Source organism: Plectropomus leopardus, chromosome 1, assembly GCF_026936395.1.
Source record: "Plectropomus leopardus strain MGB_pleo_1.0 chromosome 1, ASM2693639v1, whole genome shotgun sequence".
Classification (NCBI taxonomy): Eukaryota; Metazoa; Chordata; class Actinopteri; order Perciformes; family Serranidae; genus Plectropomus; species Plectropomus leopardus.
Window position 1 is genome coordinate 9501742 of NC_142176.1, and position 18539 is coordinate 9520280.

General features: G+C 37.8%; 1 protein-coding gene and 1 long non-coding RNA gene across 2 annotated transcripts in view; one reads left to right on the forward strand and one right to left on the reverse strand.

Annotated features, from left to right (window-relative positions):
* The window catches only part of LOC148190358 (uncharacterized), a 54063-nt gene extending 36213 nt beyond the window's left edge, over positions 1–17850 (reverse strand). The window contains exons 1-2 of the long non-coding RNA XR_015775652.1: positions 17728–17850; positions 17426–17626 (exon numbers count right to left, since the gene is read on the reverse strand). This is a non-coding gene — a long non-coding RNA (uncharacterized LOC148190358). The remainder of the gene's footprint in view (positions 1–17425; positions 17627–17727) is intronic.
* LOC121946654 (myoblast determination protein 1 homolog) lies at positions 11951–14681 on the forward strand. The gene is made up of 3 exons (XM_042491329.2): positions 11951–12739; positions 13490–13559; positions 14131–14681. The coding sequence occupies exons 1-3, from the start codon at positions 12197–12199 to the stop codon at positions 14322–14324; spliced, it is 807 nt and encodes a 268-aa protein (XP_042347263.1). The 5' UTR covers positions 11951–12196; the 3' UTR covers positions 14325–14681.
* Positions 17851–18539: the final 689 nt, after the last annotated feature.

Consider the following 18539-nt stretch of genomic DNA (forward strand, 5'->3'; position numbering starts at 1 on the left):
TCAGTAACTGCCTCCTTTCTAATGTGACTTCAAACAATCAGAGAAGAGTTTTAAGTACAAAAACATGCCAACATGGCGATTAGGAATGCCCATTAGCACTCGTCATATCTCCAAAATTACTCCTCAGCTCAACACAAAGCTGGCCAGCAAAACCCCCGGCAGAGAAATGTACTGAGAGTTGAGGCAAACAGTGATGTCACTGGAAAGTGACTGTCAGTTTGACAAGCTCAGAGCAGCTGCAGAAACACACACACACACACACACACACACACACACACACACACACACACAAATATACAAACTGACTGTTTTTTCTGGTGTAAGTGAAACATAAGGATGGGACACTAGCTGGGGACAGGCTGAGGGACAACTACTCTACTAAAAACTTGTGTTCGATCATCACCATGATCTTGATCACCATGATCACTGGCAATCCGCTGCTGCAGTATTGCAGAGACAAGTCTGCTTTGATTGGTGTCGAAGTGTTATGGCTGTTGTTTAATGCAGTTTAATTGCATGATGATTTGAATGAAAAGTCTACACAGCTAAATGCAACTTTGACATAACATAATTTAGATCTGATGTTGATGTGATGGATTTACACAACTGAAGACTTGAGAGTCACCTATTTGATTTTTATACAGACATTAATGGAAACTAATGGTCTGTAGAAAAAATACACTGAAAACACAAGTCTAAGCAGCGTGCATGTTATGGACTTAAATTAATTCAATTAGTCAGTGATTCAATTTACTCTCTCTGCAATTAATTTACTCAAGGTAACCCAAAATAAGTACATTATAATAACCTGAAATATTAAATTTAATGTTATTTAACAAAAACTGCAGTCTCTCATTTACATATAAGTTTATGGTACTTCATCTTGAACTCAGTTTCCTTCTGTTTGCTTTGATTATTCTAGAGATTTTTCTTGAACTTGATTAGTATCCAGCTTTGTCTAATTCAATTGGTTGGACATTAATTTAAAAAGGCACATATTTGTAAGACCAAAAAGTACATTTAATCTATTTAAAATTAAATCTATAACACAGTAAAATGCAAAGACAGTGATTTCCAAGCAATTACAAGATACAAGTACTATATCACAACTTAACAGTGATGGAATGTAACTTAGTACATTTACTCAGACACCAAAGCCCATCTTCTGCTACTTTATACTTCTACTCCACTGCAACCCAGAAGGTAACAACTACATTTTGATGTAATATTATAGATTTGATACCCATCCATATAGAGCAATTAAAATAAGCCCTTCCTTTACACACTGCAACATTAAGGTGACACATGCATTAAATAACCATAATTACAATGAATGACTTTAACGTTTGGAAGAATTTTTGATGGCATGCCTTTGTAATTTTACATAAATAAAATTTTAAATGCAGGACTTTTAACTGTAATTTTGTATTTTTACTCATGTGGTATTGCTGCTTTTTCTTAAGTAAAATCCTGAGTAGTGTTATGCATATATTTGTTTCTATTTAGTAATGCCTCCACAAGCTCTGCTGCACTTTTCTCCATCACACTGTTTTCCGGTCTGCTGCCAACACACACTGACTGCTGAATATGAGCACATACAGTAATATAATACGTGGGCTGATTTATGACCTGAATGAGGATTCCTACGGAGGTATTAATCACGTGGTTTCACGTGTCCTGCTTCAGGGATTCTGCCATGTGACAGAGCTGCATTAATGTTACTGGTTTACAACTGAAACTGTTTTATTATTTTTGCAGTTATTGAACAGGAGAAGGCAAATCACGCGCAAGCAGCACCCACCATAATTTTTTTAAGTCTTAGAAATTTAATTATTCATCTAGTTCTTACTGTTGAAATGATTTTTAGTTTGTTTAAAAAAAAGCATTTTAAATTGATTCTTTGTGGAATTACAGGAATATTGTGTCATGGTGTCACCCATATGGGATGATGACCATGAAAATTCAAGTTATATAATACTATAATGTTTAATTACAAAACACAAAAGAGTAAAAAAATATGTATTTTTTTTGATTCATTAAAGTTTTTTTTTATATGATTTCCCTAATCAAACACTGAGACAGTAAAACTCAATAGATCCAAATAAATAAATAAATAAAAAGCTGCAATGATACATTAAATAATCAATCGGTGGACTGAAAAAAAATCTACTAATTTGCTTTTGCTTGAGTAATTTTTATGTAAAAATATTCAGTTTCCAACTTCTTATATTTTAACATTTTCTACTTTTCCCTGTACATGTAATATTTCGGGGTTTTGGACTGTCGATCCGACAGAAGGAGAAATTTGAGGTTGTCACTTTGGGCTCTGGGAAATTCATAATTTTCTGTCATTTCAACAAGTCATTTTTCTTGATATTTATCAAACTTTGGCTACAACAAAACAAAACAAAATCTACTGTTTTGGGCTCTGCTTTGACTATGAGTCCCTTTGTCCTTCCTGTTTCAGGTCACGACTTCAATCAGTGCTCCTTTTGTCACTGCGTCTTTGAACACAACAGCAGCGTCGCTCTGATTTACATCTATGAGGAGGAGGAGTGAAAAAACATCCCAACGTCAGAGGCAGCTGATGACAAGGCCAGACCCCGGCCATCAGGTGACGTCCTGGGACACAACGCTGGACATTTGTCCCCTCAACAGGAAATGACCTGATGGCTTTGTCACAGTATGAGCAAATAGAGAGAGCAGGTTGAATTGATTTAACCTTTGACCCCCCGAGAGGAGTGAAGACAAAGGTGGACCTGATGTGTTTGCAAGACCAAAACAGAGTGGAGGATTATGGAAGCAGAAAGATAGACGTTGCTGCTACCTTAAACTGTAAATCAGAGTCTGTAATGATCATAATGTTTGTTATGAGGGCGACAAATGTTCAAATCTGTATTTAAGTAAGACTAATAATATCACACTGGAAAAACACAAGCAACTAACTGTACTATCAAAAGTGTCACAAGTAAAAGTACTCACTGTGCAAAATGGCTTTTTTTCAGAGTTATAAATATTGTATATAAATGTTACTGGATTTTCATTGATAATATGTACAGCGTGTGTTAACGTTATAGCTTGTCAAAGTAGAGCTACTTTTGAAATCATTTACTTTTGGGTAGTTTAATGGTTTAAGATTCATTGTATTTCACAGGATGTTTTGTATAAAATCTTAATTTGTATGCTAATGCAGCTATAGCTGTCAGATAAATGTAGTGGACTAAAAGGTGAAATATTCCCATCTGAAATGTCCAGAAAATTTAAAGTAAGTAAAGCTAAAGTAAAGTACAAGTGCAGGTCATGCATATATATACGTAGCTACTGTCTTCTACTGAATATATGTCTTAAAACAATAAATATCCAATGAATTTTCTGTTGCTGTGACTGACTGTCCCTCCCCTCTGTATCTGAAGATGTGACTTTCAAAATCAGCAGGTCAGATTGACCAAAATCTGTGTAATCAAGTGAAGAAATACATTTCTGTGGTTTTCTCTCTGCTGTGGTGACTCATAGCTTCAGTGTTGTTTCATAAGAGGGGAAAACCGTGAGAGTTTTCAGGAACAATGACTGAAAAGTCACGGAGCAGCAAGGAGTCATGCAACAGTTCAGATCAGAGCAAGCAGCAGCAGCTCAATGACTATGTATCAGAAGCATTTACAGCGCTGTAACAACACAGCCTCACGAACTATATTACAGTTGCGGTAAAGATACTACTATAATTGCATAATGCATTTAGTGCGTGGTTACACAGTTGCGTTTACTGTGTTTACAAGAGTTAACATGAACAACTCACCGGTGTCAATTTTCTGAATTGATAAATAGAAGTTGAAACCTACTAAAAGTTTATAATTTCCTGCCATAAAAGCTTAATTGGGTCCAGTCAGAAGTCTGAAAGAACAACTCTGTATTTTTGAAATGTCTTTCATGCTTTTATATGTTATTTTGTATGAAGAGTTTTTGTTAAAACAAAACTCTGTGGCTACAAGGTTTAACCAGCCTGACAACTGCAAAAGCAGAAGAAGACAAAGATGTGAGCGTAGGTTTTGTTTCGAAAATGTACACCTACACTCCGAGCAACAGTTAAGTAAGATTAGAAGAAATCACCAATCAGGGGTTAAAGAAACTGTACGCTCAGTATCAAAACATGTGCAGGAACACATGGAGCCTGCCAAGTTGGAATTAACAGGAAAAATGTTGTTTTCGCAAAGCTCTTCTTCAAACCTCATGTCAGAAATGGAGGGGTTAGTGCCAGACAAAATTTGGACTGACAAATCACAATATAAACCTGTTCAATCTAATCACAGAGTGGACTGCAGAGGGCCCAAAGAAAAACACACTGATTCAATATTTAGAGCCCAAATACACTACAGTGGTAGAAAAATGATCAAGGGTCACTTTAACTTTCCTGTACTGGAAAACATATCTAAAACTGAGGGACATCTGTGTGTGTGTCCCAGCAGGCGACTTGCATCCAATTAGACCAGTTAGTCACGGCCATCACAGTGAGTACAGAGGTCAACCACCTTGCCATGAAACAGGAAGTAGTAATTCACAGTCAGTCCTGGTGGCAGCGTCACTCATCCAGTCAACAGAGAAGTTGTACACCTGTTGCCTATTGAAGCTGCCTGCGCTGTTGGTTCAGTTTGATTCAGATTGGATGCCTTTTGTGTTTCTGTAAGTGTGTAGTATGGGCCAAGAGAGAACCTATACAATTTTGAGGCGGATGCTCCTAAATTTCTGGGCTGGTGCACAAATTATTGTATCCTTAAAGCATGCAAAGAACTGCTTTGTGTGCTTACAGTTTGACTTTACACTTTCACATTTAAAGTTCACTTATTTCCTGTTAATTCTAAACCTGTGTGTGAACAAGTATTGCTATATTTTAAGGGGAAATTATGTTCATTATCAGGTTCATACTCCCACTGTTTGACACCAATCAACGATGAAACAGTGTAACAAATGTTACATATCCACGATTTGCAGAAACGTGAAAATTAAACATTTATTCTGGCAGTAGGGATGCTATGAGAAGTGAAACAACTCATAATCCAGGTGACAGTCGGTTTGTTTAGACTGTTAACGGGAGTTGTAAAACAGAGGAGGGGTAGAGCTGTGTGGTTAGGGAGTCCCTCTAAACTCTGATCCATCTGGAAACCACATCTAGGGCCAGAAGACTGTCACCCTGTCCTGTTTCTACGTGTCCCAACATGTCCAGCCTCAGCAGATCGGATCAGATTGAGGTTTCATGGTTTCCTCGTTTGAGCTTTGATGATGATGTTGATGACAGCTGAAAATATACTGTTTGTTTGTGTTCACTAGGAAGAAAAACAACAGCATTGGCTGACAAAGGTGTACTTCACACATCTGAGCTGGAAACACCAAGTTAATTACTTGGTGACATCAACCAGGAGAGAATGAATCTTTTTGGTGCTTTATTTAGTTTTAAATCATTATATGTGTATTTCTTTCTGTCGTCCCTTTTGTCCCGCTAATTAAATGTTATGGACTAAATAATAAATTAAGAAAATATAGTAGAAGTTACTATTAATTGCAGCTGTTATTTTCAAAATTCATAAACTAACTAGAAGGGCGCCTCAGAGAGGGCAGACCTCTGCCAAAGCCAAAAGTCCCATCTTGCAACCTTAATGAATGCAAACAATAATTTGTGCATCCACCCTGGAATTTAGTAGGTTCTGTCTCATCATACAACCTTCCACCAAGTTCTTTAAAAATCATGACATAACCCTGCTGACAAACAAAAAAAAAAAACCCAAAACAAACCATAACCTCCTTGACTGACGTAATTAAGATGAACAAATCCAAATTAAATTTTACCAGCAATGTTCAAGTTACAGGTGTTGACGTATTTTGCATCATTAAAGTTCAAGTCCAGTTTTTATGATAGAAAAAATCAAAAAGTCATCAAAGTTTGTAATGCACAAAGCATAAATACAAATCCAACACAACAGCAGAACATGCCCTGAACAACACAGACACACACGCCTAATAAAAATACCCTCGCCTGGTATCCAAAGCTATAAACTGATCTGGCATCAGTCCCTGGTGGGATATTGAGGGTTCTTGAATGAAATGTGAGACACTGACTGGAACACCAAGCAGACGGAAATGGGATTAAGAGCTTCAGACAAACTCAAAAACCAGAGAAAATCTGGATTGAAGACGGACAATACGATAACCAAGTGGAAAAGGACTGTGTTGGCTCTCTTTGATAACTTAATGTCAAAAAGGAAGTGAGTCCTCTAACTGTCTGACAGAGAGAGGAGTAATTGCGTCTTCGGCTGACAAAAATCTGCAGAGGGGATCCAAGCTTGCTTTAGCTATAGTCAATTGTCAATTTTTATTATTTTTGTTAATGATATTAGAATTAAAATTTATTAAGAGACTTTTTTACTGCAGATTCTTTTCTTGACTGTGATCATTCCCTGCTGATTAATTATCTTTTAGCAGTAGGGATTATTACATCTGGAATTCTAAAAATACTGTCATAACAATGGTAAATGTTTAAAATAACACTTGTTTTGTTTTAGGGTTTTTTTGCCCAAAAAAATCACAGAAAGTATCTTTTAGAGAAGCCAGTAGTTTTTTCTGTGACCTGACTGTATGCTGATACGTGAGAAGCAAAACTTGGAGCCACTAGCATCTGATCAGCAGTAACTGTTCTGAACTGGGGAGGCTGGTCTACTCTGAGGACTCCAGATTGAAACCAGTCAAACTAGTGCAAATGAAAGGGTGACCTCGAGACCCTAAAATACATTTAGGTGTGAGAGTGAGTGTGAATGTGAGTGACAACAGTACAGCTGCCTTGACCTTTGACATATGAAAACCAAAATCTAATCAGTTTATTGTTGAGTCCAAGTGAATTTTTGAGACAAAAAAAAATAAATTCCTTCATGGTGTTCTTGAGATATCGCAGGGGAAGGAAGGACAGAAGAATGGCTATTGCCAGCAAAGAGACATAAAAAAAAAATAAATCACAACTCTTTATCCTTGCTTTACTATTGTGTCTCCTGTGAAACTTTTTTAAGTCTCAAGAAACACTTTGTTGACTCCAAATTAACTTCCATGTACACAGTGTTGACACACTGAGCCTCCTACACTTCTGACATCAAAAGAAGCGAACGGCTGAAGCAAGCAGGGACGGAGGAGTGAGGAGGCGTACCATTTCCAGGCATCACACTCACAAATAGACAGTATGATTAGGACTTTGAAGAATCAGGGAGGGGTGGCGAGGACGTCAGTTGACAACAACAATGAAAAGCAGAACTTTTCCCAACAAATCAGCAAAAAAGCCCAGTGTTTCGACATATTACTATAATAAAAACCAGCACGAAAAAAGCGGCTCAAGGTTAAAGATTTTTGGTATTATATTACCTTGGTTTTAGATTTATAAAGTGAATATACAGTGGATATGTAAAAGAGAAAACAAGTAGAGAGAATATATAGGAATTGGTACTAAAATAAATTGTTATAAAATGTTATAAAATATAAAAAAGCAGTGTAAGTAGTTTTAAAACTATGTTTACCTGATGTATATCTGTTGTTATGCAGTGTGACAGCTGCCAAGCATTCAAATATTTTAGCTTCAACCTGTCTCATTGCTGGACTGGGATTGGTCTCGGTTTGACCCATATCTGGCCTCTGATTGGCTACTTGCTCAAATGTCTTTGGGCTGAGTTCCAGATGCACAGAGCTGGATCCGGTGCTGGCCCCCTTACACTGTCAGCTCATGTACTGAGCAGCATGGCAGAAAACATACCACCTTAAAAGTTGCAGGTAGCTGCTGGTAGCCTTATAGTGAATTCAAAATGTTCTTATCAGTCTTTAGATAGCTAACTGTAGCCTTTATAACTTAGCTGATGTTTTATTGTTTTCTTTTTAATTTAGCATGTTAAACTTGGTAAGGTTGTGCTACATCCACAATGCCAGCAGGAAATGAAAGCTGGATGAGCTACATTTTCATAGTCTAGCCTACAGATTGGCGATAAATCGAATATAATTGATGTATCGCAGCTTGTCCCACGTGCCATGTATGATATTACTTTATCACGAACAGAGCATAAATGATCTTGGGTTTTTTTTAGCCACCGGCATGACACTCATTTTGGCGTTTGATCGCGACTATTTTGCCATATTTTGTGACCTGGGAGCACCAGTGCAATTTGGAAATCTTTGCAATATATCAACTGGAAAGCTGTTACTTTGTTTCCAGCTCAAAGTGGATGAATCCTCATACTGCAGTTACAGTTTAACTTTCTGCTTACACTGACATCAAACTGTTGACCAGAAGTTTCAAGTCTACAGAAAAACATCAACAATTCCAACCCGAGACGAATCGGGTCTTCAAAGTAAAAGCACCACAGGTCCTGCTTTGATATATTTAACTATAACAACTTTAATTTTTGCGCTATTTAATTTTATACTTTACTTTATTTAACATTATAATAGTATTTTATTCAAATTTATTAGATTAAGTAACTTTATTTTATCTCATTAGCTACTTTTTTTGTATCTGAAGTATATTTAATAATTTTGTATTGTAGTACTGTACAGTAGTTTGGAGGAGATTTCAAAATATCGAGGTATATATCGTGTGCTGCCGAAAAATCTTGGGATTATTTGTTAAAGCCGTATCACCCAGCCCTAGTCTAGCCTATCAGATGAGCTGGACCTCTGCCTGCACTGCAACATTTCCTCAGAATGGGTGTTTCGAATGCGTCTCTATTTGCTACTACAACCATGTTATTACTTAAAACTGTCTAAACATAGTTAGTTGTTTGACTGACTGTTGCATAATATTCGAAATATGATGAAACTATAAAGTCTGTCTAACATTTGATCGTATGGTCAGTTATAGTTGACTAGTATCTAAATTTGCAACCATAAAAACAGTGGTTATATAACCTTTGAATAGAACCACAGCTTAACCGTGAGCATGCACACATGTGCGTGCATCAAAGGTGCACTCTGGTACCTAAAAAAATAGCACTACACCTATGACAAAAACTACAGTGACCAGATGTTTTAGAAAATACCTGGCCATTTACAAATAAACTATGAAATTGTAATCTGTTTAAAAAACATTTCTGTCCTCAGTGGAAACCAGCAGGCTTGGAGCTGAGAGCCACACGTAAGCAGTCAGAAACTAACACACTATTGGTTTGGACTGTTTCATGGGATTTGCTGACAATATGAAATGTCAAACGTCAAATGACAGTCGTCAGTCATATCCTTTAAGTTGTTTTTAGTATTATTGCAAAATAAAATTAATCAATGCAGAATTTAATTATATGAACAAAAACATTGCTGCATTTCTTGTGTAAAATGCAGTCTGTGCACAATTTAATTTTTTCATTGACCTAACTGCACATCATGTAACATGTTGCAGAAAAGATGAATTATTATTTCAATGTAATTTTCTTATCAATGGGTTACAGTCTATTAAAATCACACTTTCACTACTAACACTAACAGGAATGTCGTTCGTAACTCTTTAAGAAGCATTTCATGCCAAAAAATACTTGTTTAAGCTTCTTTTTCTTATTTGTTTCTCTATTTCTTATGTGGACACTGACCTGCACATCTGTGTAAATAATCTATTAAATAGAGCTGGGAAAATTTGGGAAAAGAGTGACACCTGTATCTCAGCATTTGATTCAGCTGCTATCAGGTTCGTGTTCTCTCGGTTTATTTGAATGTGTCCCAAGGAGAGGAGGTGGGGGAGTGTGAGAGTCCAGAATGATACCAGCCTCGGTTTAAAGGGCACTTGTCTTGGATTTCACAAGCTGCTAAATTTAACGTACTGCCTTCCCATTAAGCTGTGAGGAGTCTGTGATGTGAGCTGTTTTGTCCCACACTAACACTTTATATCTCCGAAGCTGTGAAAAGTCTCACTTTTACAGGACAACAAATAAACAAACACCTAAATGCATGAGAATGTTCAAATGAACTGTTGAACCTGAAATGGGAATCGGGATGTCAAACTTAAGTTAACTTTCTGGATTTGCTATCCAACAAACTACTTAATATCATAATCTATGAAAAGCAAATTTTTAGTAAAATTTTGATTTTAATCTAATGTTAACAGACGTGCCATCCTCATTTAGCTTAGTTTTAGTTTTTGGGATTCAAGTTAAAATAAAGTGCCATGGTTACATTATTTTAGTCAAAGAGTTTAGTTCTGGTCATGCAGTGAACTGTAAATATCTCACACGTTTTCTGCTTTTTCACATTTATGCCAAATAATAAATACGATTTCCCCACAATCTGACTCTGAAACTTATGATCAGTGTTGCATAATGTGAAACCATTGTGATTTCAGCCGCGCAGACTTAAGCGTTTGTAGACACAATCTACAGAAGACAAAAACAGACAACTTCAAACTTAAAAACAAATGAAAATCACTCTGTCTGTGAGCTGAGATCATTTCACCTGTTTGAACAAATTGTCTTAAACTGTTGTCCAGTGATCACTCACTCACACACACAGACACACACACACACACACACACACACACACACACACACACACACACACACACACACACACACACACACAGATCAGAGACCTGACAACTGCGTGACACTATGACCTCCTCAGCAGGACATGAGTCTGGAGCACTGAGCGTTCACATCTCTGCGTCAGTCTGATGCAACTGGACAGACTGACACAAACAAAGTTATATATTACATCTAGGGTCCTATGTTACTGTTATTTTAATGCAAAAGGTGTAATTATTGGTAAGTTTTGGCCTTTCTTGATCGACCTGACAACATAAAAAAATCAGACTTTTTCAAAGACCCTAAAATACCATTCAGTAAAATTACACTTGTCTTAATACTTAAGAGGAGTGTTTTGTAACTTGAGTGTTTAATTACAACATCAAGTATTTATAGGCACTAAAACACTATGAAAACAGATAATGAAATTGGATCATGTTTTGATTGTGAGAGGTAAAATATCTGTGTAGTGTGTCCGGTTATGCTCAAAACACCAACACAAACAAACTAGAGACCATGTTGCAATGGGATTACACCCCTTGTTAATCTAATCTGCAACTTAAAAAGACTGGAATAAAAGCCATGAGAGTCCACATCCACATCCATCTCCCAACTCAGCCTCTACTGTGATCTCAACTACACACCTGTTAAGTTTTGTGAATGCATCTTGCACGGCTGTGATGCTATTGCAGTGATAAAGTCTGTCCACAAACAAAAAGAGAGACATATAATCACTTGGTAAAGTACTCAAAATGACTTCTGTGGTACTTCCCCTTACAATACATATGGGGCTGCACAATTGCACAAAAATGTAATATGGCCAAATGAGATATCCAAAGTGCATGAGCTGCAAAAATCTGAAATGTGTCACAACATATAATTATAAATGAAGCACTGAGTTGCTACAAAGGCCCTGCCAACAAATCCAATTCCAGATGTGGGGGAAAATGTTTTCAACAGACCTCAGAAAGACACATCATCATCACTTTTATATTATTTTTTGTGAAAATTAAATTTAGAAATTACTATTCCAACTAAAATGATGACTGTCTCACCAGCACCCCATTTGGTTCACACAATTGTTCACACAGACCCACAAAGTGCAAGCAATACCAGCCTCACTGCCGTGGCTGGTAACGAAAAGAGCTACAACAAATCCATTTTAGTTTCAATCTGACTTTTTAATTACTTATTACTTGAAATCCAAAAATCTGATTCAACAGCAGATTGAATGATTTGTTGAGAAACTAAACAGACTTTTTATTGCTTCCTTTTTGTTGCATAGTTTCACCTCTGTGACACCCTCCTGCACACACACACGCACACACAAACCACACCTCTCAGATCATTGGTCACTCACACTGCAGCCCCGCCTCCACTCTGACCCTTTTATAAAGACAAACCAAGCTGAAGGAGCTGAAGTTACACAGACTGGCCCTTTAAACACACTGATCTCTTCTGCAGACAGTTTCCACTTTGTAACCAGATGACTTTGACGGGAGACTTTTAAGAGACATCCTTCCTTTTTTTCAGTTTTTACTGTATTTTAAAGTCTTTTAAATTTGACAAATAGAAGACACTTTGTGGAGACTTTTTCAGTCATCTGAGAATTTTTCAGGGGACTTTTCCTGCTCTTCTTCTTCTTCTTGTCACTCTGAGAGAATTCTCTGCAGAGGCCGATGGATCTGTCCGACCTTCCCTTCCCTCTCTCCACTGCTGATGACCTCTACGATGACCCCTGCTTCAGCACCAGTGACATGAACTTTTTCGACGACCTTGACTCAAGGCTGATGCACGCCGGCCTGCTGAAGTCAGAGGACCAGCTTCATCACCATCATCACCACCATGTCCCCATCGCAGAGGAGGACGAGCACGTGCGGGCTCCTGGGGGCCTCCACCAGGCAGGGCACTGCCTGCTTTGGGCCTGCAAGGCCTGCAAGAGGAAAACGTCACACGAAGACCGGAGGAAAGCAGCAACGATGCGGGAAAGGCGGCGGCTCGGTAAGGTCAACGACGCATTTGAGACGCTGAAGCGCTGCACAGCTTCCAATCCAAACCAGCGGCTGCCCAAAGTGGAGATCCTCCGCAACGCCATCAGCTACATTGAGTCCCTGCAGGCGCTGCTGAGGACCAGCCGAGACGACAGCTTCTACCCCCCACTGGAGCACTACAGTGGAGATTCTGACGCCTCCAGCCCCCGATCCAACTGCTCCGATGGCATGGTGAGTCTGAGAACAGCTGAACGGTTCATGTGTTGCCACATGAAATGTTTGGAATGTGTTTGGGATATTTTCTTGGCTCCAGTGCTACAATACATCCTTCATAAAAGGAGTCTTTAAAATCCCATTTTAGGCCACTTTTTTAAAACTCTAAGATGTTGCAATAAACAATAAGATATGCTCCAAATATAAAGCAGTCGGCTTATTTCAAATACCAGCAGTTTGCTATTTATTTGGAAAGAATGTGGAAATAAATGTATAATAAGATTTTGTAAAACTGCTCAAACATAACTTAGCAATTTGTTATTTTAATGTGAAATATGTTTTGGCCTGTGTCTTTGTTTTGTTGTTTGTGTCGCACAGGGAAGTTCTGCTTTCGATAATTAGAGGAAAAGTTTTGCAGATTGACAATGTATAGCTGTAAACAAATCACAAGTGGTACCAAGCATGTTGATGCCAAATACATGCTGTATTTTGTAATTTAACTTTTGTAATTTAACATGAGAAAATCCCAACAAAGTGTGTAGAACAAATATCTACTTTTAACTATATAAAGACATTAGTAATTAAGTGATATAAAATACATTAAAAGTTAAAGAAATAATCTGTTTTTAAACGTAAATCATGCTGAAATTTAACATTTTACATTCATCAACTGTGTGTATTGTTCCTCTGCTCAAACATTTGTCCTCTAATAAATCATCAATGTTTAGTTCGCTGTCTAAAATCAACTTTATTGATGTGCGTTTCCAGATGGATTTCATCTCTCCGTGTTCGACCAGAAGTGAGAACAGTGATGGTTCCTACTGCAGCCACAAAGACGGTCAGTTTCACACTCAGGTTTTCAATCTTTTGAGATGATTAAGAGCTGTTTTTCTTTTCATATGTCCAATTTCTGTTTGAATGTGACTCATTTCTAATGCGCTGTTTGTACGTTCCCTTTTAATATAGCTAGATTATACTTTAATATGACCAATTCATTCTTTTAAATGGCCATATTATTGTTGAATATGTATACTTTCTTTGCTTATAGAACAGATTTGTCTTTTACTATGGCCAATTTAAAGTAACTCACCTCTCCTTTTAAACATTACAACATAACCTTCACTCTTGATATTACCACTTTTCTCCTCAAACATGTCTGCTTTCTCCTTTAATGTAACCAGTTTATGATTTGATTCTACTTTTAAATGACTGCCCCCCCCCCCGTTCATTAAAATGACATGACAGACTTGTGAACTTTTTGCCTGTAGAATTACAATACTCTTCTTAAACACAACTAGCTTCTTGATTAACATAAAAGAGTTGTCTTTCAATTTGTTACTTGCCTCTTCATTTATTTGACATTTTAGCCAGCTGATAAAACGCTAATGTTGCCTGTTTCTTTCCTACAGATTCCAGCAGCAGTAAACCTTCCCTCATTTCCAGTTTGGACTGTTTGTCCAGCATTGTACAGCGGATCAGCACAGATCCAGCTGTGGCCCCTCCGGGTGACAGTGTAGTCCCCCAGGGCCCCGGATCACCTCAGAACAGCCCTACAGGCTCCAGTCCCCCTGCTGAACCCAACAGCATCTACGAGCCGCTCTGAACCTGACTGAGCCAAGGACTCATATTCCACAAAAAACCCAAAAACCGACATCATTTTCCCTGAAGTTTGAGTCAAGTTTCTTCAGTTTTCAGCCTCCTGAACAAACTGAAGACGGCTGCTGTGTTCCATAATCTCAGCAGAAAAACAAGACATTTTCCTGACAGGTTTCTGCTGCAGATGATAACTGAGGACCATTTTGTACCGTGTGAATAATAGCTGTTTGTTCATAGTACGCACACAAAAAGACTCTCTCTCTCACACACACACACACACACACACACACACACACACACACACACAAGGGATGCTGGTATTGTTGTGTCACATGTTTCTATATATTATTTAAGAGTGAATGACATTTTAATAAAGAAATGTTCATATTCTGACTTCTTCCCTTCAGTTCATTCCTTCAATTTTATTTTATTCATATTTTAAGTCTTTATAAACTGAAATGCCTCATTTTCCTAAAGAAACATCTGCGGTCATTATGCGTTATGTATATTTGAGTCTTCTATATCTTTCCTCCTTTTTTAAAAAATATGTTATCCCACTAAATCTTATTTATAAAGCGCAGTCTGCAATTCAAATTCAATACATTTTTTTGTGAAATTCATCTATTAAGTCCTCTAGTACCATTAGCTATGCATGCTGTGTGACAGCTAAAAAAAGAAAACAAACTTTATACACTCCTGAAGGAGCACTGACAGGAGGGGGGTATTTATTTGGGTGTTGAGTTAAAATATCATCACTTTATCTCCAAAATCTGACTTCACCTGGGCTCTACTCACTTAATTTATCTGCTATTTAATGGGTTAATGAGAGTTTCCCCACTGAAACAACACTGATAAAAGCAGAATCATTAAGCTGAATAAAGCTATAATGCTCTGTAGAGCTGAGTCTGATGGTAATCTTCTGTGGGTTCATCTCTATTATTAACCTCTTTAGATACACGTAGTCATGTGATCAAGTGTTAATATAAAAATACCGATTAAAGGGCTTTACCAGAGCTCAACAATAAGGATTGCCCAGGGCAAGTAAAATGTCACGTCAGGCTAGTAAATCTAACAACTCCCTTTCCCAATCAGGCAATACGGACAGTTTTTTCCAAGGAAGTAGCCTGGAAGTGAGCAATCTGACTTCCTTCTTGTATCTTTTTAGTGTTGCACACGAACAGTACAGATCAGGCACTCAGGAGAAAACACAAAGTTTATGAGCTGAAGCGCAAGAAACTATTTAGTCATCCTGTGTTGGGAATTAGCACCAGACAGCAGCCAAATGCTGGTAAAATGTACTAGATCAACTTTAATCACCAGCCAAAAAAAATCAACGGTAACCTACTGACTGGCTGGTAGATTTAATTATCCACCAGCCACAGTGACAGGCGGACAAAAAAGTGAATTTCCAACCCTGACTATGTTACTAAAGTAAAAAGGTACTAGCACGGATGCAGAGTGTTACAATGTTTAAGTAAAAGTACAGTCACTTAAAGGGATTCTTACATAAGTAAAAGTAAAGTTCCTTGTGTGAGAATGTACTCAGTCAAAAGTCGGTTTGTTAAAATGTGCACAGATCACCTTTCACGCTACAAAATAAAGCACATTATTATATGCGCAAGTGGAGCCACAGGTTCAACACAACAAACTAAACAGAATCTCAAAAATCTGAGCATTTTACTCCTTACTGTACATATTTTGGTTTAATTTACAAATTTGTTTTTGTGAAAAGTTTTTTTTAATCATTATGATAGCCAGAACTGTCAAAGTAAAGTTATTTGTGTGAAAAAATACTTAGATAACAATAAAAAAGGTCAATTAAATTGCACACAGACCATCCTTCATGCTACAAAATAAACTACATTATCACGTGCACAAGTGGAACAACAACAAAAGTCCAACATGAACAGTAACTTCTTTTTCTATAGACTGCTATCTGCAGTCTGTGCATACAACCAACTATTAACTACACAACCACCTTCACCTGCGGGCCACAGCACTACAACAATATGCAGTCAGTTAGCCTACACAAAAATGACCGACAAAAAACAAAAGCACCTATGAACACACGGCGGTGCAAAAAAAAACAAAAAAAAAAAACAACAACAGCAGAATAATCTGCACATCAACAAACAGCTAAAACCAACTGGGTGACCCCTGGGACATGTCCCCTGCACTTTTCCAGATGCTAGTGATGGACCCCTCTACTTTTTACTGTTCAAAAATATAAAGCTGCATTATTTAAAAATAAGACAGGGAGATTGGAGTAATGTTTATATTTCAAGTTGTAAGAAATTATACAGAGAATAAATGGAGAGTATAGATAATAAAAACTAAACAGAAACTCAAAAAATCTGTTTCTTTAAAATTGTGTATATAAGCTTTTATAGTAAAGCTTAAGTGTCAGTTTATCGTTGCATACTCTGTTATATATAAACATTAATACGCTTCTTAAAGTAAGTGACTGATGTTCAGACATTCATAATGATTATGCATATTTACATTTTTTTTAATCCTGTATTTGTACTGTGGTATTTTTAGCAACTTACTATTGATGCTTTGACTGTTTATATTTTATTATTTCTATGTTTTCTCAGTGTGGTTTTTATATAAGCCATTATAGGTTTCTACCACACCTTCACATGTACTTTTTTATATGTTTTATCATCACCGCGCTCTCTATTACGTGAAACAAATAAGTCACTAGTATTATGATGAACTTAACAATAACAATAAAAAAATGGGTCAATTAAAATGTACACAAGCTACCTTTCATGTCACAAAAAAGCACATTATCATACGCACAACGGAACAACACCAACAACAACTTCCGTATCAATAAACAGATACATGGAGCCTGTCCACACAAACAATCATCGATCACACAACAGCAATACAACAAAACCAGAAGAGAGGATAAAACTCGGTTTGCCTACACAAAACGCCAAATAATAACCATCCGTGAGCACGCGGCGGTGCAGGAAACAACAGCAGAATAAAACATCCCCAAAACAACAACAACAACAACAACAACAACAACAACACAGAAACTCCACAGCAGCTGCAGCAGCAAACGCACCTAACACAGCAAAACAAAGCCGGACTCACCTGTCTGATGTCTTGTCCTAGAACTTGTAGACCGCGAACTCCTCCTCCAGTCAGCTTAGTCTCACTGGTCCCAGTATAACCAGTCCACACTCAGCAGAAAGTCCTCACACACCAGCGAAGCTAGAAAATCCTCAGCGGCCGTTTTAGCATTTAGCATGTTAGCTTCTGTCGGCGGTCTGCCATCGTCATGGTGTTGGTCGCCTGCTGGGAAGATTTAGGAGCAGATATTGAATGTAATATACGCAACTGTGTTTTCGTTATATTATAATCACCCGAGCTAAGAGTCATTGTGATTTATTGACCTGAATGAGCCGTTTATGTCGCTAACTGTTGTGTTACACACCGGCGTTCTTCCGCCGACTCCGCCATTTTGTTTCTACGGTGGTAAACAACGGACAAATTAAATGCAGGTGTTGCGATGAAATGTGTCCCCCGTTTGAAAGTGACCCCCCTCGTTAATGCGCAGCGCCCCCCATCGGTGGGGAGGGTCATGTGCTGCCTTCTCACACTACATGGAAATATTGTATTTATGAGTTAAGAGCACATTAACAGCCCTCAAAAGTCACTGTTGGAAAATTTCGATAATATCTGAGTTGCTGATTTGTGACGTTTGTGTGACATTTCAGGGCAGCAGAAATGGTGGGAAACATGAAAACTGATGGTAAACATTTTTTTTATATACTTCATTATTTTGCTCCAAAAAGCTATCAATTACTTTTAGTAGTTGCACATTTTGGTATATGCATCTATTAGCTGCAGCAAGCAAGCTTTTAACTGTAAAAGGGGATGGCGAAAGTCTACATATTTGTCTGTATAAAGTACTCTTGTTTTTGAAACCTAATCAATATTAAAACAAGACCAATAACACGGAATCTTTTTCCAGAATGTCAGCTAAACGAAGGGTGTCATTTACAGTATGTGATACTCCTGTGCCCTCCTGTGGCCACAATCACACACCTGCAGCCTCAGACAGACAGGTGAGAGCAGACACACACCTGCAGCCTCAGACAGACAGGTGAGAGCAGACACACACCTGCAGCCTCAGACAGACAGGTGAGTGCAGACACATACCTGCAGCCTCAGACAGACAGGTGAGAGCAGACACACACCTGCA

Excerpts from the sequence above, each read along its gene's own strand:
- LOC121946654 (XM_042491329.2), top strand. The coding sequence starts at position 12,197 with ATGGATCTGTCCGACCTTCCCTTCCCTCTCTCCACTGCTGATGACCTC. Across the intron at positions 12,740-13,489 it reads CCAACTGCTCCGATGGCATG|ATGGATTTCATCTCTCCGTG; the intron begins GTGAGTCTGAGA and ends GTGCGTTTCCAG. Across the intron at positions 13,560-14,130 it reads CTACTGCAGCCACAAAGACG|ATTCCAGCAGCAGTAAACCT; the intron begins GTCAGTTTCACA and ends TCTTTCCTACAG.